General features: G+C 44.6%; 2 protein-coding genes across 6 annotated transcripts in view; one reads left to right on the forward strand and one right to left on the reverse strand.

Annotated features, from left to right (window-relative positions):
- The window catches only part of ANGPT2 (angiopoietin 2), a 58,555-nt gene extending 56,489 nt beyond the window's left edge, over window positions 1–2,066 (reverse strand). The window contains exon 1 of one of the 2 annotated variants that reach the window (XM_027049971.2): window positions 1,332–2,066. In XM_027049971.2, coding sequence (XP_026905772.1) covers window positions 1,332–1,616 — 285 coding nt within the window. In that variant the 5' untranslated portion in view covers window positions 1,617–2,066. The remainder of the gene's footprint in view (window positions 1–1,331) is intronic. The other variant, XM_015080154.3, reaches the window with a different exon arrangement.
- Window positions 1–22,473, forward strand: part of MCPH1 (microcephalin 1) — a 269,736-nt gene that overhangs the window by 186,247 nt on the left and 61,016 nt on the right. The gene's annotated exons all lie outside the window — the stretch shown is intronic.

The following is a 22,473-nucleotide window of genomic DNA, read 5'->3' on the forward strand; positions in this document are numbered from 1 at the left end:
GTTTGTTGTTCTCTGTTTCTGGATTCGAGCGACTCTCTGGTTGCAATGAACTCAGAGCTGAGAGCACTCATTCATTCCGGCTTAGACTCAAGTAATAACTTGGTCGTTTCCTCTCTGAAGGTAGGACAGCTAATGAGAAACACAGATCTGGAGCCAAGATCTATTCTAAGATTAAGATAAAGTATCCTAACAGAAAGCTGATGGTGAAATGAAAGATTGAGAACTCTTTCTGGGGCAAGGTCTCGAACCAGGTGAAATCAGCTCATTAAATAGTACCTTCTCTACCGTGTAAGTGTTGTGACGTAATGTCATTGTAATATGTAACGAATAACCTATTTATACAACTTGTTTAAGCCTCCTTTAGACTATATATGTATGGTCCATATCAAGAAAAATCTCAGGGTGACTTTGGGTTTTGTATAAACGGTGCCCACATTTACATGGGAAAATGATCACTTGGGAAACAAAAAGTGAGTTTGCAATATCCTGTTTTGGTTCAACCCTCTATGAAAAGTCTGTGAAACTATATAGCATCACAGCCCTGAGAACATGACCATCTCGTCATGGCATTTGCTGCAGCAAAATGCCCTGAGCGCCCGTCCCACGTGGGGTGGAACTTCACAGCCTGCTGCTGGAGCTAAGGGGCTGGGTGCTGAAGAACCCCAGACGCCTGAGGTTATGCCTACCCCATTCACCTAATGGCAAATCCTTCAGAGTCAAGCCCTCAGATTCTGAGAAACATTGAAGTCTGCTTTATTTAATTTCCTCTCATTTACCAAGAGTAACAATCTATTTTAGTAAATAAATTCAGGAAATTGGTAAAGCACTTTACTCCATCCGTTATGTATCAGTAATTAACATGATTGTCACGGTTTTCCTGGCTCCCGGGCTGCAGTCGCTTACGGCTTCCCTCTCATGCCTGCAACCAGTTTATAACATCCCTGGCAATGGGTGTTACTGAGTTTAAACCACTTACACAAACAACACAGCCTACACGTTTTGCAGAGAAGTACACTTCCTCTCCTTTATTAAATAAAGATTCCTAACTCAGAGATTGTTCTCTGTTGATTCTGGCATTCTTCTCAGATAATCCTTTCCGCTTTTCACCCACGACTACTTTACACCCTGGGACAGAATAAAAGAAATGATAATTCATTCAAAGGTAGGAGTCACCATCTCTCCCCTGCGCTAATCAGTTGCCTGGGGTTTGTTGTTTGTCTCTTTTTCGGTTTTATGATTTTTTTTCTTTTTTTTTTTTTTGGCCGTGAAAACTGAGCTGATCTTAATTAGCTTCCACCATTCGCCAAATAAAAATGATTGTTTTTTCCTACCTTCATTAGCCACTGAGTGTTGTTTTCCATGATGTTCTCCAGCACTTGTAGCCTCTGCACGGAGTCGTCATAATCTAGTGGTGAGTCCCTCTGTACAGCGCTGGACGCGTAGGAGCTAGTCGAGCGACAGTTGTCTGTCTCCGGCAGGAGGAAAGTGTAGCTGCAGGACCCCTGCTGAACCTGATACTGCCTTTTCCCCATGCTGTCCATGCCTCTCCGAAAGTTGTTATAGGCTGCGGCTAGGACAAGATCACAGCTCAAAGTAAAGAAAACAAGCTGCCACATTCTTTCTTTCTTTCGGGAGTAAAGCAGCAGTTCAGCAAACTGGAAGGCACATAGGAATCCCACTCCTAAGCTGCCCTCTCAGAGGCAGGGCTCCGCTGCCATGGTGTAAGGTCCATCAGTGGGAGTCTCTTCCCTCCTTTTCTAGCAGGAACGTGATTGTTCACGCTGGTCTTCCCTCCCGTCCTGCAGTGAACTGTCAGATCGCAGTAGAAAGAATAACCCTGCTCACTCCTGAGGGCTGTCTTCCCCTTACAGATCAGAGTTAATGCTTCCTTGTTTCTCTTCCCTCAGGTTCTGGGTGTCAGGATCTGCATCAATCACTTTCCTTATAAGATAAGTTGATAAGAGCAGGCAGACATGTGTCTCGAGCTGCTCCGCCCTCCTGGCTTGCTTGTTATCTTCCTGTAGGGGGGTCACTAGCCAGGCAACAGGAAAAATCCGAGCATGTGTGTGCTGTCCAACCAGGGCTATATGCTGCAGAAACCCTCTGGGAAGCACGGATCAGCTACAGGACCCCTGGGTATTTTCAGAGGCACCACCCTAATTGAGTATTTCCTAGAGAGAGAAGTGGGTCTCTCATGTCTGAAACTGATTTCACAGTGTTAAGCTGGTAAAATATCTGGGGTAATAACTTTAAAGCACAATGAAAGTTCCTGTTTTTTCCTTTAGGAATAAAAATACTACAAATATGTCAGGACTTTGGTTTATTTTTGTTATTACAAACAAAGAGGAAGAAGAAGTCTCGCTCTTGTAAACGCTTTGCCTTTCCATAGGGAAAATAGTTTCGTTGGTCTTACTTGATTTTTGAACTCTTAGCTGCATGTGCAGAATTTTCATTTGAAAACGGTTGGATGAGAAGATCTCGCTTTATTGGCTTGTGTTGGGGAAATCAGTTTCTGAGCTCTGACACTGAATCTTTTAAACAAAATATCCACTTCAGTATTCAAACTAAAACATACTAGACAGATTAATGGTCCATCAGATTACAATACAGACAGAAATCAGAATTTCAGTTAAGATGCTGGTGAGAGAGGAACACAGACTTTTCCTGGTTTAGATCAGGTTTTGCTCAAATCCCGTTATTTTGTCATGTTTTTTTCCAGGACCGGTTCACTCAGCCCCACTCCGTATTGGACTCAGGCAAATCACCTCTCCTTTTTAATTGAGCTCTCCTGTCCTTGTGTGTAAAATTCAAGGGTTGCATTAGCTCCCAGGATTTTTCTATTTCAAGTCTATGGCTCTTTCATTCCCCGGGGTGACTTCCTTTAATAACGTAAACTTAATACTTTAGGGATTAATGCTATGCTAACCAGCCAGAGTGCACATAGGGAAAAAACTCGGAATCTTTGCCCACGGTCTGTTTCTATCTCAGGATTTGTGCGCAGGATTTGTTCTCCCCATTCAGTGGCAGCCTATCGGCACAGCGACCTGATGGACCCGTCTACCCAGAAAAGTCTGTTTCCGTCTGTGTCGTGCACGATCCACTTTCAGAGCATTCCAGAATTACGTTTTTAATTCTTGGGTGCTTGTGAAATTTGTATGGTGAATTCTGTTTTCCTGGAATGTGTGTTTCCAAGAGACCTAAATAGACCTTTAAAAACAGCCCTCCTACGCACTGGCTGGCTCCCCCCACATTACTTCTAGAGCTGCGACTCTTCACCTGAGGTCCATGGACACAATTAATGGGGTCCATGAACTTCGGTGACAAAAACTGTGTTTTTATTCTTCACCAAAGTCTACCTGAAGTAGCCTCTCCTTTAACTATGAATAGGTCATAAGCAACAGTGATCAATACCTGGGGCTTTTTCATCAATAGAAATCTTAGCTGTTCTAGTTACAGTATCTCAGGCTGTCAGCTCAGCACTACATTGTCACCAGACTCATCCCTGGATCTTGTTACTTAACATCGGAATAAAGTAGCACATGTCATTTCCTGAGAAGGGATTCCCAGACCTTCCAGAGGGTTCTGTCACTCGGGAAGGCTAGAACTCATGCCCCAGGAGGGTCTTATAGCAGAAGAGATGGTTTGAGTCCACCACGATTCTGGTACATGGTTTCCACTGAAGGAAGAAATTAAAGAAAATGTACCCATTCAGGCGACTGACTGTAGGGGGAAGCAGATAGTCTCTGAAGAGCCCTGTGTAAGAACCCTGATTCTCCCAGACCTGAAGCTAACCACTGCTGACTTCTCCAGGCCTCCGCTTTCTCACAAAACAAAAGGATTCTTTCGCTGTAGTGCCTTTGAGGATTAAAACGATACAGACTAGTAATATTATTTAGGACTAGTACTTCCGTATTTGCTGTTCATTGGAAATAAGTTGTTCCCCTACTAACTATTACAGCTGTGTCATTCTCCCAACGTGAAGCAGAACCATCGGGCACACACTGCGTATCCCCGTTTGAAAAATCACTCATCTGTCTCCCAGGCAAGTAGGGTGGTTTAAAAAAGTAGCCACAGGAAGAGGTTATACCCCAAGTACTTCTCGTTTGCTCGCTTGTGTCAGAGCCCCTGCTGGGCGCTGGGGGTGGATGTTAATGCTCCAGAGCTGCAGAGACACAGCTAATAGGGTGAGGTAGACACCCATGAACGAATAGGGCCTGGTAGGAGGGACGGGGCGGCAATCCGAAAGGGGGTGTGGCTGCCGCAGGGGCACTGGCCCCACAGGCGGTGGCATGGATCCCTCCTTGTCTGCCCCTTCCAGCTCAGAATGTGCGTTGAGCAGCTCTTGGTAGGTTCCCAAACGGGAATTATTACCGGAGAGTTGGGGGGAAGCTCTACGTAGACCAGGAGACGGCAAATGTGGTGTAAAGGGGTCAGTGAGTAGTTCAGGCTCTGCGGGCGATCCTGCCTCCGCCACCACTTCTCAGCTCTGCCACGGTAGTGTGGAAGCCGCCGTGGACCATCCCTAGATGACAGAGCTTTATTCGTGCGCACCGAAATGTGAATTTCTTGTAATTTTCACGTGTCCTGAGATATTCTTCTCCGAATTGTTTTCAGCCATTTATAAAAGTGTAAAAATCATTCTTAGCTCCCTTTAGCTGTTTGATACAGACCACAGGCTGTAGCTCCCCAGCCCCTGAGTTAGAACCTGGCGGAGTCTGTCCAGGGCGACGTGCCGTGGCAAGTGAGGCCACTCTAAATGCGTCGCCAGTGTAAACAGGCAGCCATCCCATGTCTCAGATCACAGCGTGGCTTCCTAAAGAATTGAGAAGCATGAGACCAGGCATGGGGGAAAGGGACTTCGGAGAAGGGCAGGAACATTTGACCAAAAGGAAAGTGCACTTTGAAGCTGGATCTAAAACACAAGGCAAGGACAGCTTGCTTGGAAACTAGACTCTGGTAGAAAGCAGACACCAGGCTCGGGCAGGGCCCAGTGCAGGCGACACAGCACAGCAGAGGCAGAACATGGTTGGAGCCGGGGCGGGGGACGTGCTCATGGAGTCAGAACTACACAATGGATTGTCCCAGTCGGTCACTGAGCAAATGCCGAGAGCATGTGCAAGGCCCCTGTGGCAACACAGGGGAGCCAGTAAGCCTCCTGCGAGGAGGAGGAGGAAGAGTGGGGGAGGAGGAGGGGAAGGAGGAAGATCTGGGTGGGGAGCCTCACGAAGGAGCACGATAACAGCTAACCCTCCTGCACTGGGCCACAGATAGCTGTGTGACAACTCCTACCCCAGCCTGGGGGACAGCAGGCCCAGCCCAGGCCCCCTCTGCTCGAACGAGGCTGGACAGTGCTTCTCAGAACTGTTAACTGTTCATTTTCAAAGAGAATCTTGAGTTTTCTTCAGTGCCCTGCTGATAGCATAGCAAAGGCAGATGAAGCTATAAAATGGGAAATATTATTACAGCCTTCCCAAATGCTGCCTTCCTGCCCAACCACTTTTTTTTCCTAACAGTCCTGCCGAACAGCTGTGCGTGGTGCTATTTATTTTCTTAATAATGTTTGTTTTCTCCCCATACTGTATGTCATCAGCTGAGGTTTTGGAAGCTCCCATTTATTCTCTGTAGAGCCGTCTCGAGTTTTCCTTGCACTTTGCTATATAAATCAGGTTTCACGGCACCAAGAACAACACTCTTACCTATTCCTCAAAGACAGAGGTCAGCATTACCAAGAACTCTGACGATGCTTTGGTTTGGCCTGTTGAACAAAAGCTCTAATGTGTGGGAAATGCCTGAGAATCTCCCCTTGTTGGTGGCCTCCCTGTGCCCTCCTGAAATGCAGGTCCGGGCAAACTGTAGATTGACTTCTGTCTGGATCTTGGAATCTGACCCACCACAGTCTTCCAGGGGTCCCAGGTCACCCAGAGCCATCTCAGAGGCTCTCAGACTTTAGGCTCTCTTTGAATGGTGTCTCAGGAACCCCACAACCAAAAAAAGCAAGCTGGCTTTCCATCAGCACAAAATGGGGCAGCCCCCAAGCCATGGATGGCCAGATAGAAGTTTTGGGTAGGCCCATGTGACCTCTGCTGTTGTCCAGGGAGCCTGTTCAAGGTCCGGTATTGAACTCTGGATAATTAAAATTGTTGCACAGACCAAGGGTTGGAAGTGGACACAGAATGGGCATTGCTTTCTGAACTGTTAAAATCCCAGTAGGTGTGCCTAGCAAATGTCTGTTCTGAGAACCCCATCCCTGATGGGAAAACACCTGGAAAGTACTCAGGTACTTACAGGCACACGGATGTCCCACATCTGTTGAACCTTTGAGCACAAGGCTCCTGCCGTGCTGTCTGCACGGATCCTCCTGAGCTCACCTCATGCCTGCCGTGGTCACCATCACCCTCACCAGAGCAGACCGCTTTTATCTCCCTGCTGCCTGCCCGCCTCGGGCATGGAGACGGGGGCGGGCTGCTTGGCCAGTGTGGCCTTCACTGGAAACTGGAAGGTGTTATGTTGCTACAGGGGGGACTCTCAGTACTGAAATACCTTAAGAAATGAAGCTGGGACACTCTGTTTTGATTTTGGGCCGTTTGTAGACAGTCAGGCACACTCAAGACACTCAGGCGCCTGCCTGGCATGCTGGGGACATCTTGTCCATCTCCCTCCGCTCCCTGGCTTTTTAAAAATTGGCTGAATAAAATCAGTCCACATGTTTATGTACAATTTAATGTTCGGTGCACAGGGAAAACCATTAGAAAGTTCACTGGACGTAAAATTGTTGTTAGAGAAAGTTATTTTTGCTACTTTTATTTCCAAATTGTATAGGGTAATGAATGAGGGCTGAAGATGCGGCCACAGCTAGAAGAAACAAAGGATGGATGGATGGATGGATGGATGGATGGAAGGAAGGAAGGAAGGAAGGAAGGAAGGAAGGAAGGAAATTAGTATTTCAGCTTTCCAAAAGCACACGCCCTCTAGAGTGATTTCTTTGTAAGTGTCACAGAAGGCCTCTATTTCTACTCAATTTGAATACATGTTGTATTGGACCTGAACTACCATTGGAGTCCAGAGCCACTTGCAAAAACTATGCTGATGCCTCTCTCTCTCACGCTGCTAATCATGTTCAACTGCTATTACAGCTTGTACTTGACAGGCTGTGAAAGATAATTCCCAGTCATGAGATTTGAAAAAGGTTCCACAGAAAAGGCCCCTTACAGGTTACCATAAAGACAGAAGGAAGGGAAAAAAAAGTGTACGTACACACACCGTGCACCCGTGGAAGATAACTCTTGTCCCCCCCAACAGATACAGAAATCAAGGCGCACTGAAGTGAGATGGTAAGAACCACACCAGCCCAGTGCATCTCTGTGCCCTTCTTCTCCGTTAATGGTGATGAGTGTAAGGAGAATTTAAAGCAATAGTTTTTAACCTCGATTTTACCATGACAAAACTTGAACGTCTTTGGAGGGCCATTTCCTACTGCCTGTCACCTCTGTGCGGCACAAACACACATCCCCAGTGAACAGACTCTGTTTCACTGCCATCGACCGTTTGTAGCCTTTGGTCATCTTGAGCTGGGTCCTGTGTGGATCCCCGCCATGTGCCTGCCTCAGTATCCAGGACCTGTGGTATTCGTAAGCAGGGAAAGTCGCCTCGGAAGTGTGCACGTCGGTTTGGACTTAAAGTCAAATTGTGTTAACTAGCTGAGGATAGAATCTCTGGAAATCCCACTGATTATCTAACTGCAGCAGTTAAACTTGATATATATTCTTGCTACATTCTCAATTTCCTGGCTTTGACAGCCTTTTTCTCCTGTCTTTGGCTCGCTAGTTTCATCCAATGTAAGAAGCTAGCAGACGATGATGTACCTTGTAGAACACACACAGTTCTGAAATGAAGTATGATGCCTAGTTTAGCACAATTTCCTGTCTCAGTTGCAATTAAATGGAGATAGCATGTGACATAAAAAAGCTGGCCCATTGTATTTAGAGAACAAATTAAATGTCACCCACTTAGAATGGGGCATAGGCTGCGTAGAATTCACCTTTGTGGAAGGTGAGGGAATGTATATTTTGTTAAAATAAAGATCTCCCTGCCAGAGGAGGAGAAAAAGCCCTTTGCCAGATGTGTTTTCAGGCAATTTCCTTTCCTGGGAAACAGCCATTTCCCCTGCATTACCAGTCCTGTTTTCATTCGCGACGCAGCCGGAATGAGTGCGGGGACCAAAGGGCAGAGGCCTAGATAGCATCAGCCTTATCTGTGACAATTATCTGTCTTCTTGCAGCTGCCTCACTTTTGTTTGACCGAGAGCCATGGGGGCTCTTGGCTAGAGGGTTATATTGATGGAAGAATCCGAGTTAATCGTATGAGAAAAATCCCTTTCACGTGACTTCTCAGGTGGATGTCGTTCTTACTCAGCTTAGTTCAATTAAAAAGGTACCAAGACTCATTCATTCTAGCTTATCTGAGAATTTGCTCTGAAATGACATCTGAAAGACATTTGGAGAGAACAGACTGTTTTTTAAGGAAACTTAGAAGATTTCTGACTCTTTTATAGTTTGTAGTGCCATGAACCACCACAGCATCTGCTGAAGCATGCTTGTGTTTTTAAAGCCACATTGTCTATTCTATGTAGCCTTAAAGATCGAAAAGAAAAAGCTTTTTATTTATTAGAAACTTGGAAAATATCCAAGTAACTATTTTTTTTAAGATTTCATCATAAATTCCCTGAATTTTTAGGAATATTTTAGTTTATGTAATTCTCCTGTTATATAAAGTTATCTCAAATGCTGTTTGATTTTAAAATATTTTCATTCTCTAATATTTTTATGGAATATTTTATCTCCCCATCAAAAAAAAATGCCCAAAAGGTCAAGATACCAAGTCATAACTTTAAAAAGGCAGTGGATAAAATTCTAAAACAATAGATGAGTGCATTAGCCTGATAATATTTTTGCCGGTAATTCTATGTCCTGTTTTCTCCCCGCAGAAAAAAAAAAAATGCTAAACATTTTCTTTCAGGAGATTGATGTCAATGGTTACTGTTAAACCCATGACCAATATAAAGTCAATAAAATCTTTCCTTTGACTAACACAGTGGTTCACGAGAGATTTTGAGGTGGGCTTATAATTCTGCATTAAATGTTCCTACATTCATTTGAACAAGGTTTTAGAGAATTCAAATTCTGTGCTTGTGAAAAATGTGCCCGGTCTCTTTGTCATGGCCATTCTACTAAAGAAGTATATAAAGTTGTCTCAGAATGAATTTTCCTTTGAAAGTGGCTTAATGCCATCTTGATTAATCTTTGTTTAATCTAAATTTATAAAAATTTTTATCTTAATTATGAGAAACCTTTTAAAATAAGAGATAAAAATGTCATATGTGCTATTTACATGAAGATATATTATCTCTCTCGGTTATAGGTTAACATAAATAAAATTGCTTATGTCAAAGAAGTAAAAAAATAACAGCACATGACCCCCTTTTGGTATTCCTGTCTGCCTAACTGACTTGATATAAAAAAATCTTCCTGTGGGAAATTAGGGTTGATTATGGAGTTACATGTATAAAAACTCATTTTTGAAGAATTATATATAGTTTCTAAAGAATTACATTAGAAGTATAAGAAATAGTCATGCATAAAAGGAAGCGATGTTTGCATTCAAGTATATAAAAATACTCCATTGCCATTCTTGTTTCCTTGGTCAATTTAAGTATGGTTGTCTACTGATGATTTAAGTCTTTCCTAAAAAATCTGATATGTATATGCTCCACTTTTTGTCTTAAACCCTATGTCAGTTTCTTTGGGGCTCTATTAATACTAAACTATACTTCCCAAAATATTTTTATTTTAAGGAAAGGGTCTAAATTCAAAGAAAGACTGATACAAAAGAAAAAAATGAAAGGAAGAAAATTGTACAAAGCCTATAGCAACAGAACATTTATAGCAGGGTTAAGGTGCCTAGTTCCTGGCATCTGTTTCCTTCAAGGAAAAAAAAAATTATATGTGTGTGTGTGTGTGTGTGTGTGTGTGTATGTGTGTGTGTGTGTGTATATATATATATATATATATATATATAATATTTATATAAATATATTCTAGTAGAATATTTACAAAAGAGAAATACTGTTTACCTTTCCCCAAAATCCTGATGCATATTTCAGTGATCTTTTTTATTTATTGGTCAAAAAGTCCTGCTTGACTACAATAAAAATTAAAACAGAAACCTGTTAGAGATGGTGTCTATATGAGAATACAAGTACCAGATCCACTTGTAATACCTGCTCCCTCTACTGGCCTCATAACAGATAACAGGGAAAACCATCCATGTTTTATTAAGATCATTTATAGGAATGACATGCGATATAGGGCATAAATATCATTAGCAACTAGTATACAACCCAGCATGCTTTCAGTATAGTTTTAATGCAAGAGAACACCACACCATATGCAGAAATTGCACACCTACTTACACGTGTGTGCGTGTGTGTGTGTTGTGTGTATGCGCACATAGTGAAAAAAACATTTTTAAGCACTTGTTTATCACACACAGAGTCCGGAGCCATTTCAGTATCCTCTGGTGATCAGGTTACTACCCAAATGAGTTAAGCCTGTGCCATTGCAACAGTCAAAACACTAGAGTTTTGTGTTTGTCTCTGTTACGAGGTGAGTTTAGAGACCTGATCGTTGTAGCAATTTTTTACAGTCTGACGAGGTAAACCCACCTTCCAGGACACAGGGACAGTGCTGTGACCCCGCTCTGGTGGTTCTGGGGGGGGGGGGGTACTGAGCAGGAGCACCACACGGGAAGGCTCCAGAATAGAGATGCGGCCTGAGTCAACAGCCAAGAATACTTTCAATGACTGTCTAGATCCAAATGTTTCACTTATTTAAAAAGGACCTTCAGGGCACCCGGGTGGCTCCGTTGGTTAAGCATGTGACTTGATTTTGGCTCAGGTCATGATCTCGTGGTTGTGAAATGGATCCCCGTGTTGGGCTCTGCACTGGGCCTGGAGCCTGCTTGGGATTCTCTCCCTCTGCCTCTACCCCTCCCCCAGCTCATCCTCCCTACTCTCCCTTTCCCTCTCCCTTTCAAATTAATTAATTAATGAAAAAGAACCTTTTCATCCCTCCTCCAACATAGAGACCAAAATTGAAGGATTACATTCCAGGCAAAGAAAAAGCATGTGTAATTAAAGTATGAGACTGGGCAACTGAAGAGTAATTATGTAATCCAGCAGAGTGCAGGGAAGGCATGAGCCTGGAGATCCCATCTTTCTAGCTCCCGAGGAGTCCGACTCAGGCATTTGGAATTTACCCTGAGGGAGCCTGAAGCCAAGGAAGGGAGTGTTTTGCGGAGGGAGGGAGCAGACTAGTCTGAAAGGCCCCTGCAGTGTTGTATGGAGGAGAGGTTGGAAGAGAGTGGGATCAAAGGAGAAAGTGCAGAGTCATGCAGGTCTGATGTCATGGAAGCCTGAACTAAACATCACCCTGGTGCTCGAGGAGACTTCACATGGACAATCAGTAGGACTTCTAGATGGGCAGGCTATGGGGATTCCAGGAAGGGGATTGGTTTGGTATTGGGGTTGACTATTCCACTTAAAATGATTAAAAACGCTGGATAAAATAATTTAAAAACTATTTGAGGAGCGCCTGGGTAGCTCAGTTAAGCGGCTGACTTTGACTCAGGTCATGATCTCACAGCTCGTGGGTTCGAGCCCTGCCTTGGTCTCTGAGCTGAGAGCTCAGAGCCTGGAGCCTGCTTCGGATTCTGTGCCTCCCTCTTTTTTCCCTGCCCCCACCCCTGCGCATGCGCACGCGCTCTCTCTCTCTCAAAAATAAATAAACATTAAAAAAAACTATTTGAAAGGCATCAGTGAAATGACAAGATGATAGAAAGTATCAGGTCCAAATGTAAATGGAAGCAGGAACCAAGTGAATTGAGTGGAATAGTAAACAGATTTGCCTTCAAAGCATTTGGCAAATGGGACATTGAGCCTCCCTTTACAAGGCCACGAGGTGGGGTGAGGAGACAAGGGCCCCGCCAGCCAGTGGAGTGTTTGAAAGGCACCCCCTCCATGGAGGTGGTGCCCCAGAGGACTCTGCCCGAAATGCCTGGAGCAGAGATAAACCTATCCATGCTTCCTGACGTTAAATGCTCCGAAAGGGGAATCGCATCCCTGAGGATCACAGCCACAGGATCACCCATTTTAGCTTTACAGAGCAAATTAGGTGGCTGGGAAAAAACTCAAGTCATGCTGAAGTTTTCTAAAGTGGTCCCATGCTACTGCTATCAACCCTTCCCTATCAACCTATCAACCATTTCCCCATATCAACCTATCAAACGTTTCAACCATATCAATGCTATCAACCATTTCCCACATGTGTGGCAAATGTGAGTCCTTTCTAAAAGAATGCACCTTCATCATAGGTCTCAAAAGATTCTTACAGATAATTTCCCAAGGAAAATGAGTACCTCACGGACAAGAATCAATGAACACGTAAGAAAACATAGTCTTGTTAGCAAAAGTCAGCGGAAGGAAGAAATGGCCAAAGCAGACCCGCACGCACTTTCTAAATGGCACCCATCAGCCACACTTTATGAAATAACCATCCTCACTGTACTAATTTCTTCAGGCTGCCGTAACAAAGTACTGCAAACTGGGTAGCCTAAAACAGCAGCAAATGTATTGTCTCACAGAACTGGAAGCTGGAAGTGTGAAAAGCGGGTGTTGGCACGCTCCCTCTGAAACCCATGTGGGAACGCTTCCTTGCCTCTGCATAGCTTCTGGTGGTTTGCGGGTGACCTTTGGTATTCTTCAGGTTGTAACTGCATAGCTCCATTCTCTGCCTTTGTCATCATATGTCAGTCACCTGTGGGTGTCCCTGTATTTTTATGTCCCTCTCTTCCTATGAGGGCACCATTCATACTGGATTGGGAGCCCACCCTACTCCCTGATGACCTCAGCTTAACTAGTTCCATCTGCAACCATCCTGCTTCCAAAGAAGGCCGCCTTTGGAGTACTGGAGGTTAAGACTTACATCTGTGGGGGGCAGAGCATAGTTCTACCCATAACACTTACCATACTTCATTTACATGCTTAAATGATACAAAATTTTGAAAACACCTAAAGGGTCCTAACACTAAAGAAGAAAAACTCTGGTAGATTTATAAAGAAAACTTAATGAAGTAGCAGAAAATATGATCACTGAAATTCACAGTTCAAAGATCAAAACGATTAGACGCATCTGAAGAGAGACTCACTGAGTTGAAAGATAAGTCAGGGAAGCCGTGTGAGAGCACAGTGTGGAGAGACAACAGGTGGACCCTGAGAAAGAAGGTGAAGACCTGAAGGGTAGAATTTCAAGAGGAGTATAACAAGAGAGAGACCAGGGCAGGAAGATTTGCAGATTTCCCTCAAACGATGAAGGTACACATTCCAAAAAAAAAAAACCAGAGTGACCAACAGGGTAATAACAAGAGTGAATAAAGGAGTAAAAGTGATGAAGAGTCAAGAATAAAAGACCCTCTGGCTTCTGGCCGAGCAGCTGGCTGGCTGGTGACCCTTGGGAGCCCAGGAAGAAAGGCAAGTAGAAAGGTGATGGGTGTACCTTCATCCATGTTCAGCTGTCATTGGTTACAAAACATCCAGGCAGAGTTTTCCTATTGACAGTGTGGGTCTGATGCTCAAGAGACTGATCTGAGCAGGGAAACAGCAAGACCTAATTTTCGTGATCAAGATCAGTGCCAGCTTTGTTAATTAACTTTGTAATAAATGGCAAAGGCTAGTAATGAAAAACAACAGCTATGTAAATTGCATAAATCTTAACAACCCAGGATCTTCTAGATAAAGTTAAGTAGCAGAGTGCCTTCATCAACCTTGACCCTTGGCCACAATTTCAGTGATGCAGGTTCTGTGGATTCTGGCATATATCCTGTGTCCTATTCTCTAGATTTCTGCTCTAGAGGAAGTAGATAGTAATGGTAAATTAAGAAGACCCAGGCTGGTCAGGATAAAATTACTTTGTAGTGTCTCTGAGATGCTGCAAGTGGTTGAAAATAAAATCTGCAAGATCTAATTATTAGCATGGTAAGTTTTTTAAAGATGTTTATTATTTTGGAGGAAAGAGAGAGCGAGTGAGTGGGGAAGGGGCAGAGAGAGAGGGAGAGAGAAGAATCCCAAGCAGCCCCTGCACTGCCAATGCAGAGCCCGACACGGGGCTCGCTCTCACAAACAGTGAGATCGTGACCTGACCTGAATCAAGAGTTAGATGTGTAACCCACTGAGCCAGCCAGGTGCCCCCCACAAGCTAACTTTATAAATTTATAAACTTTATAAATTTCTTTGAGGGCCTTTGAATTGTGTCCCCTGGAAGGGGAGTTAGGAAGTCCTAACTCCCAGAACCTCAGAATCAGGTCTTATTTGGAAATAGGGTCATTGGGCATATAATTAGTTACAGTTCATGTTAGTTAAATTTCACTGGTGACTCCACACTGTTAGAAGGGTGCGCCCTAATCTAGTATGACCGGTATCCTTATGAAAAGGGGAAATTTGGACAGAGGCACACATACAGGGTGGATACCACGTGCGGACGAAGGCTGAGATCAGGCTGATGCTTCTACGAGCCAAGAACCACCGGAAGCTGGGAGAGAGTCCTGGAACATTCTCCCTCCAGCCTGTAGACACTTTGATCTTAGACTTTCAGCCTCCAGAGCTGTGACCAAAGACATTTTGGTTGTTGGAACCATTCAGTGTGCGGCCCTTTGTTACAGCTGCCCTAGCAAACTAATACAGCTTCCCCCAGAATTAGTATTGGCAAGGATATTAAAATACGTTGCTGGCTTGTAGTATCCAGCAAACACTCTAACCATTTGGTTGTGTGCTCGCCTGTTTAAGCTAAGGAGGAAAAATCCAGGCAGCTCAAGTATTTCAATAATGGTGATAACCATGCAAGGCTTCATTTTGCAAGTTAAAACCAAAGGCTCTTTAATGGCAGCTGCCCTTGAATCCCTCTGTTCTCCTTCATGAAGGCTCAGCTTAAATGTCACTCCCTCCAGGAAGCCTCCCTGCAGTACGGCCTCCCTCGAGAAAGGCCCCTGGCACCTGTCCATTCTTCCATTATGGTGGATAATGGCTCCTTATCGCCACTGACTGTGAACTCATTAAAATCTGGGGCCATGCCTCATTAGATTGCTGCTACTGTCTGTTTTAAAATGACCTCTGTGCATTCGTCTTGGTTGCACCTGCTCAGACAAAGACGGTGGCATATAACAATGAAATTAGAGAGGATGCCCACGCAGGGCCCCACTCTGCAGATGATTTACTCAGCTGTCTGTTGTGACAAGGCTCCCACCTCCACGGAGTCTGAGAGCACTGCCATTTGGATCATGCTCTGTGTGAGTTGCAAGATGTCCCCACCCCTGTCCTCTTGGTTTCCTGTTGTGGTGGAGGTGGCCCAAGACACTGAGAAGTTGTTGCAAGACCTTGGGCGAATAAAGTCTTTTCTAAGTAGTTGGGCTCCTTTCCCTTAGACCATGTGGAGCGCTTGTGCTGTGTCCTCTCATTTGGAGGTTTCTGCTCTTTAAACCGAGTTGCTGCTGGAGTTTCTTCACTGGCCCTCTGTCTCTTCTTGCCTCATTTGCTTGGGAACCTGTTGCATTGAATGAAGCCGCTAAATCTATAGGTCACCTGCTCCAGATGCGATTAAGTTATCACATGCACAACACCTGATACAGAATGCATTGTCCCCAGATAAACACATTCATAGATTCTGAGTGTACAAGTCATAAATGAGTGTCCAGCAAGTACATTTAAAAGAAAGTGTCCTTCCAGATAATTTGTTGGGACTATCGACACTTACTCTACTGCTCGTACTCAAAACACGTTCAGAACTTCTTTCAGACAAGTGCTGTAAGCCAAAGACTTGTATTTGCTTGTCTTCCATGATAGTACATTTTCCTCTTTTAAGGGCAGAATGATGTTCAATATGCCCCAAACCGCAGTGTTGTGTTAGGTTTACTAAGTAACCAATATTATAACCCTATTGGTTTCCAGTGGCTTCCTTTCAGCTTTCAGTTCACCAAATGAAAGACACTGTAATTAGATGTAGAAGAAATGCAAATTAAGGAATCCTCAGTAATCCTATCATGTAGAAAGAGCTAGTGGGGACTCTCGACCTGAGTGATCCAGCCCCTAATTAATCCAGCTGCCTCCAAAGTAGCGCTAAAAAAAAAAAAAAAAAAAAGTCAAACCAATCCAAGATTGGTTGTCATGGAGAACAGTTCCCCTCTGGGGGTGTGCCCTCCCATGAGACAGCAAAATATCTCCTCTGAATTGGAAACAGGGCTTCTCTTGCCTCACTCACCCACTGGCTAGATCAGAAGTGGTCTAGAAGTGGTCTCCTTTCACCAACAGCCAAAAACACTACCCTCGCATTGCTTACCAGATGCTCAGCTGCCCCAATAAACATTTGGGCCACGATCTCTGAGAAGAATAAGTTTGATCCACTGTGAAGGCTCATGGGAGAGGGGAACGGGTAGAAATTCTTTCCTGAACTGGTATTTCTAGGAAAACACTCAGCCAGAACTTGCAGCTGTTTGCTATCCAGTATCAATTCTAAACAACATTTTAGTTGGCAAAAGAAAAGTGAGAAAACAATAAGGCTTGAAGCCTAAAACTTTGGGAAACCCCCCTTCCATGATGTGCTTATTTAGGGCTTCAAAATAGGCCTGTTTTCAGAACACAAGAGCTAATATCCAACTTTTCTAGGCCTGTTTGTTTTCTGTTGTTTTTTTTAGGATACATTTTAAATGTTTTAACGATTAAAAGAGAAAAATACTTGTTGACTGTTTTCTGAACATAATCTAAACCTCACTGTGGAACTGGGTTTTTTTTTTTCTTTGTTGGAATAGACCATTTCATTCCTCACAAAATGCCAGTAGTTTAGAGAACATAGAATCCGAATGTAAAGTGCTTAGCAATCAAAACTCAGCATGCAAGATGTGTACTTTGGACATCTCTAAGCCAGGGATGGAATCCGATAATTTCAAAAGCTCTGTCCTCCACACAGGAGAGTTCAGGGGAAGCAGACCCATCTGAGAGCTTCCTGGTGACAAACACAGGCTCGTTCAGGGCCCGAGCAGGTGCACAGCTTCTCAGAAGAAGCCGGGCAGATCAGCAGGAGAGACGGGTGATGCCTTGTATGGTTCAGACTCGGATGCTGGTCCCCACAGGGCTAATTCTAGCTGCTATGAGATAGGTTAAATGCTGGGAATACAGTTTGACTTCTCTAGCCCAGAGACTTGATTATTCCTGGAGCTATTTCACAGGGCAGAGTCCATGGTTTTTATGCAGAAATGGCCCAGAGATCCGAGCGGTGGGCCGGTACTCCCAGAACAAACAGAGGGCAGGTCATCGGGTCTGGATGTTTCAAGCCAAGATGGAATCCCAAGGCTCTGCTGGCCTGAGGATGCCACAGAACACTGGGAACTGCCCCAGATGGGGTGTCTCCAAGGATAGGAGGACCTCTTTCATTTCCTGTAAACCCACCTGCCATCTGCCTCTTCGAGCAGCCTTAACTACCTGTCCTTCCCATTCTGTTACATGAGAACAACATGACTGGGTTATCTGGAGAATTCCGTGATGCTGGCAATGTCCCGGGTACAGCGTCTGATGGGTGGGTTAGTGCCATTTCTCGGTCCCATTCTCCATTTGACTAGTTATCAAAGAAAGAGCCCTAGATCACTTCATTGAATAAGATTTTTGATCCATCCCCTGGAGAAATAAGTGATAGCAGTCATTCCCCCACTGGATCTCATTTTAGATCCTGAAAACTATCTGTCCTAACAATGTCAGATCTGACCTGTCACCCTCTGATTAAGCCCCATCCATCAGTAAGGAAAGCGTTCTTCTTGGGCTTCTTTATTGAAAAGTGCTATGCGTCTAATTAACAGGTAGAATTTGGGACATTCTGTTCTCACTTTGCAAATCATCCCGAGAAAATAAGATAATGAGATAGTTTTAGAAAAATAAGACAAATAAGCAAAGGGCAATTCTGTGTGTCCCCAAAGCAGGTGTCACCAGCAGTCACTGCCAGGGTTCTTAGTTATAAGTGCGGGAAACAGATGTTTTCTGATGTATGTAGAAATGGAGTTGATTGAAAGGAAATTGGGTAGTTCAAAAAATAACAGTAATAACGAGGCTACGTAGCCAAAGCCACTTTCACAATTCCCACACAGAACTGGCCCAGTGAAGTGTTACTTCCCTCCTACCCCAAACCAGCAGGAGTCAGATTTGCAGCCAGCATAGCCAAACATGGCCCGTTCTGCTTCTTAACGGTTAGTGTCAGATTACAGCTCCTAGATTACCTGGGCCCCAGCAGTCTTGTGAGGTGGGGAAGTGAGAATCTGGCATTTAACGACTCTGTGGAGGGAAGGCGGCTCTGCATCCCACCAGGATCCATGAGGCAGGGATCCGTTCAGCAAGCGTCGGTGCTTAGAGGCCAGCCAACCACAGGCAAAGGTTCCCCCCTCTCCTACTGAAGTCATGTGACATTTGCCAGTCCCTCTCTTGGTGAGTTACACTACAACTCACACATTAATAGGTGTGGAGTGTTAGTACTTTCTTGATTCAGCTTGTGGCCCTTCATCACATTAAACTGAACTGAAAGGATCTCAGAGTTGGATGGAGACTCGGAAGAAGCCTTCATTCACAGATGAGGAAACCACGTGTGGGAAGGCTGGGTGACCTTCCAGGGGCCACTGTGCCACTTAGCACATTATGGACCAGCCCTCTGGTTCTTACTCCTGTGGATGTGTACTGTATTCTTGTAATGCTTTGTACATTGAGTGTTGACTCACAGTAAGTGCAGCTGACCTGTGAACAGAACAACCACGGTTTGAGCAGGTGTACGTCCACTTATACGTGGATGTTTTTCGCTTAAGTACCACCCTGTAACTGTATTTTCTCTTCCTTATGGTTTTCTTAGTAACATTTTCTTTCCTCCAGCTTACTTTGTGGTAGAGTACAGTAGGGAATACATATAACATACAGCATACATGCTGATCACCTGTTCATGTTGTCAGCAAGGCTTCCAGGCAATTAATGAAGTTTTTGGAGAATCGAAAGTTACATGTGGATTTTTGAAAGTGCAGGGGGTCAGCACCCCCAACCACCTCATTGTTCAAGCGTCAGCCATCTATTTCTTTTTTAGTGGGGGATGGATGTCTTGCTAGTTTGTACGTATTATTCTGATACCGGATGCCCCTGTACTCTTTGTAACTGCGGAACCAAGAAAAGCAACAAGGAGAGTGCAAAGTTAGGGATAAAAGCAATCGTTCCCTGTCCTCCCCTTGGTTTTCTTTTTGATCATTAGCATGTAACTTAAACATCAGGGTCTCCTATGAAAACAGAACAATATCCTCTGATGGTTCTTATATTCTTACAAGAAAGTTAGGAAATTATATGAAGAAAGCACCCCAAGTGATGTGTGGCTCAGTGTTTAGTACCTGCTTTTTGTTAGTTTTGAATAAATTTTAAATTATGTCGGAACTTTTCTACACCGGTCAGCACTGGCTACCGATGACGTGATTCCTACCCACCGTGGGTCGCCTCCGGCCCTGGGCTCAGCGATTGGTGGGGAGGGAAGGTGTGGTGTAATGTGCGGCTGATGGGGGGCCGGGAGGTGCGGGTTCCGATGGCTCCACCATCCCATCTGATGTCAGTACGGTGGCGGTACACTACGGTGTGTGTGAAGCACTTGGACCCACGTGCCTCGCGGGTCGTAACGCGCTCCGTAGATGCTCACTGTTACCGTGGTGGCCAGCTCACCTCCACTATCTCTTTCCATCCGCATAATGACTCTTCCAGGTAGGAAGCCCTGTTTCACAGCCGAGGACACTGAAGCTCAGTGAAATGAGTGGATGTCGCAGAGCTGGAATCCAAACTCAAGTCTGACTCCAAAGCAAACAGCCAATCCATCTGAGTATTTAGTTCCTCAGCCTCAGATGCTCACAATTGGATTACTCACAATCCTTAGTCCCCGACATGCCCTCTTTACTGCTCCACACATGGCGTTCTTTTATTGTTGGGTTTTTTTGTTTGTTTGTAAAAACATTTATTTAGTAAATACCACTGATACCTCGCCTCTGTCCTCCCCCATCCAAGGACACCCATGTCCGGACCCCTTGTCCTCAGTGCCCTTCCCGTGTGGCTCTCTCCAGCCACTTACTTCTCTACTTTGTCCCTGTCACAAACACTGCATTGCTAAGAAAGCGTGGCACTTCTCATGTCTGTAGCATCTGTTTCCACGGGTCTTTCCACTGTTTCTACCGGCCAGAGTCTGGCCCACGCGACGTTCTCTGTTTCCAAAGCCTCCTCCATCCCGTAAGGTTCTACTTTTTCCCCATAAAGTGCTTTTCCATGAAATCTTTTCTGAGGGCCATAGTCCTTGAAGAGACGTCTTTCTGCTCTGAAGGTCTGCACTTACCCTCTGGGCATTCAGGTGTTTGTCAAATCGAAGTCAAGCCGTTGGCCTAAGTGACTGTACTCTGTAAAGGAAAGCTCCTTCTGTGAAATGTCACTCTTCACCTTGGCACACTCCACCTTGCCTCGCACGGCGCCTTGCGGAATATGAGGTGCCCAGCGGTCTTTGTAAGCATGATACAAGGAGAAATACAAGTAACCGACAGCATGTCCTGTGTGAGATGCCTTAGATGTTCTGAATAAACACAAACACACACGGATATTTATTGGATGCATTCCAGGCGCCCACAAGGCACTGGCTCCGTAGCAGCGAGTGAAGCCTAAAACCCCTACTGTCAGGAGACACGCGTGTTGTGTTGGTGCAGTGGAAGAGATACACACACATTATATATATGAACCTAGTAAGTAAGAAATATATAAATAAATTTGAGTACATATGAGTAAATATAAATTTTGTAAACGTATACATATATAAATGTTGAGAACGATAAGTCCTCAAAATAAAATGAAGCCGGCTAAAGGAGTAAAAAATGATGAAAGTAGGAGCTGAAGTATGCAGTGCGATCACATCTCCCAGATAAAGGGCAGGAGTAAGGTATATGGAGAGTTCTCAGGAAAACATCCTGTTAAGTCCTGAAGGAGGAGCAGGACATCCTTGCCGAATGCTGGGAATGAGCAAGAGGGTCAGAAATCAAGTGTTTTGGGTGCAGTGATCACTCCTACATCTTATGAATAGTCTGAGAGTTCTCTTAGGTGGGTTTTTCCACGGAAAAGGCCCATAGGCTAACCTGAACCCAGAGAGGTGGTTTCACACAGCGCCATTGCCTTGGAGTCCTTTCTTGTCTAGGTTGTTATTGGAGTTGGTTGGCTGGTTGGTTTTAGCATCATCGTCTTTGGCACTTTGCATGTGCTTTCCGTTGTCCTAAATTTTGAGTTTTTACTGCTTCCAGGTGAGTCGACTTTGTTTTTGGTGGCTCTCTCAAGGTTCCCTGTATAAAGCTGATTAGACCTTGAAATTCCCACCAGTCTGATGGGTGCGTTGGTTATTCGGCAAGGCTCTGTCTATAGCACCCTGATCCCTTCCACACCGTCTGTTATTCCTGCCACGGTCACTTCTTGGACACCGTGGCGAATTCCCGGGCTTGTCTGTAATGGAAACCTTCAGATGTGTCCGTTGAATTTGTAATCAGAAGTTACAAATTGAGTTGAGAATCGATCTACCCTATAAAACTAATACCACAGAATTGGAATGTCAGAGAGGAAGGACCTTTCAAGTTCATCTGAGATGTGAATTTCTCCTCTTCCTACTGTTTGTATTCCTATCACAGTCTAGGGTTTAGAGAACCATAAAACATTAGAGGTTAGTGCAAACAGAATCACCCACAAAAACATTTCAACGGATTTAGAAGGAGACAGAGCAGATGGAGATTATTGTGAAAGTCTTACCAGACTAATCCCTTTTTATTTTAATTTCTCCGTATCCCAGTCCTTTTGCGTGCGTGCCCTGATGCATTCCCAGTGTACCAAAAACTTACCACCAAGACACAGCACATTCCAGGCCCCACACTTTCAGACCATCATACCGGGGGGTTATCCTACAAAGCATCTGTCAGTGTTGGCTGCAGCCCCACTTAATCTTTTCCAAAATTTGACAATACACAGAGTAGTTCGTAGTGATTTTTTTAAATTAATTAATTTATTTTGAGAGAGACAGAGCGTGAGTTGGGGAGGGGCAAAGAGAGAGGGAGAGAGAATCCCAAGCAGGCTCCATGCCATCAGTGCAGAGCCTGATGCAGGGCTTGAACCCACAAACCACGACATCATGACCTGAGCCAAAACCAAGAGTCGGATGCTTAACTGACTGAGCCACCCAGGTACCCCTGTAGTGACTTTTTTGAAAGTGACTTTGCAGAGGTGCCTGGTGGCTCGGTCGGCTAAGCGGCCTACTTCAGCTCAGGTCATGGTCTCGCGGTTCGTGAGTTCGAGCCCCGAGT

The sequence above is a fragment of the Acinonyx jubatus genome, chromosome B1, assembly GCF_027475565.1.
Source record: "Acinonyx jubatus isolate Ajub_Pintada_27869175 chromosome B1, VMU_Ajub_asm_v1.0, whole genome shotgun sequence".
Taxonomy (NCBI): Eukaryota; Metazoa; Chordata; class Mammalia; order Carnivora; family Felidae; genus Acinonyx; species Acinonyx jubatus.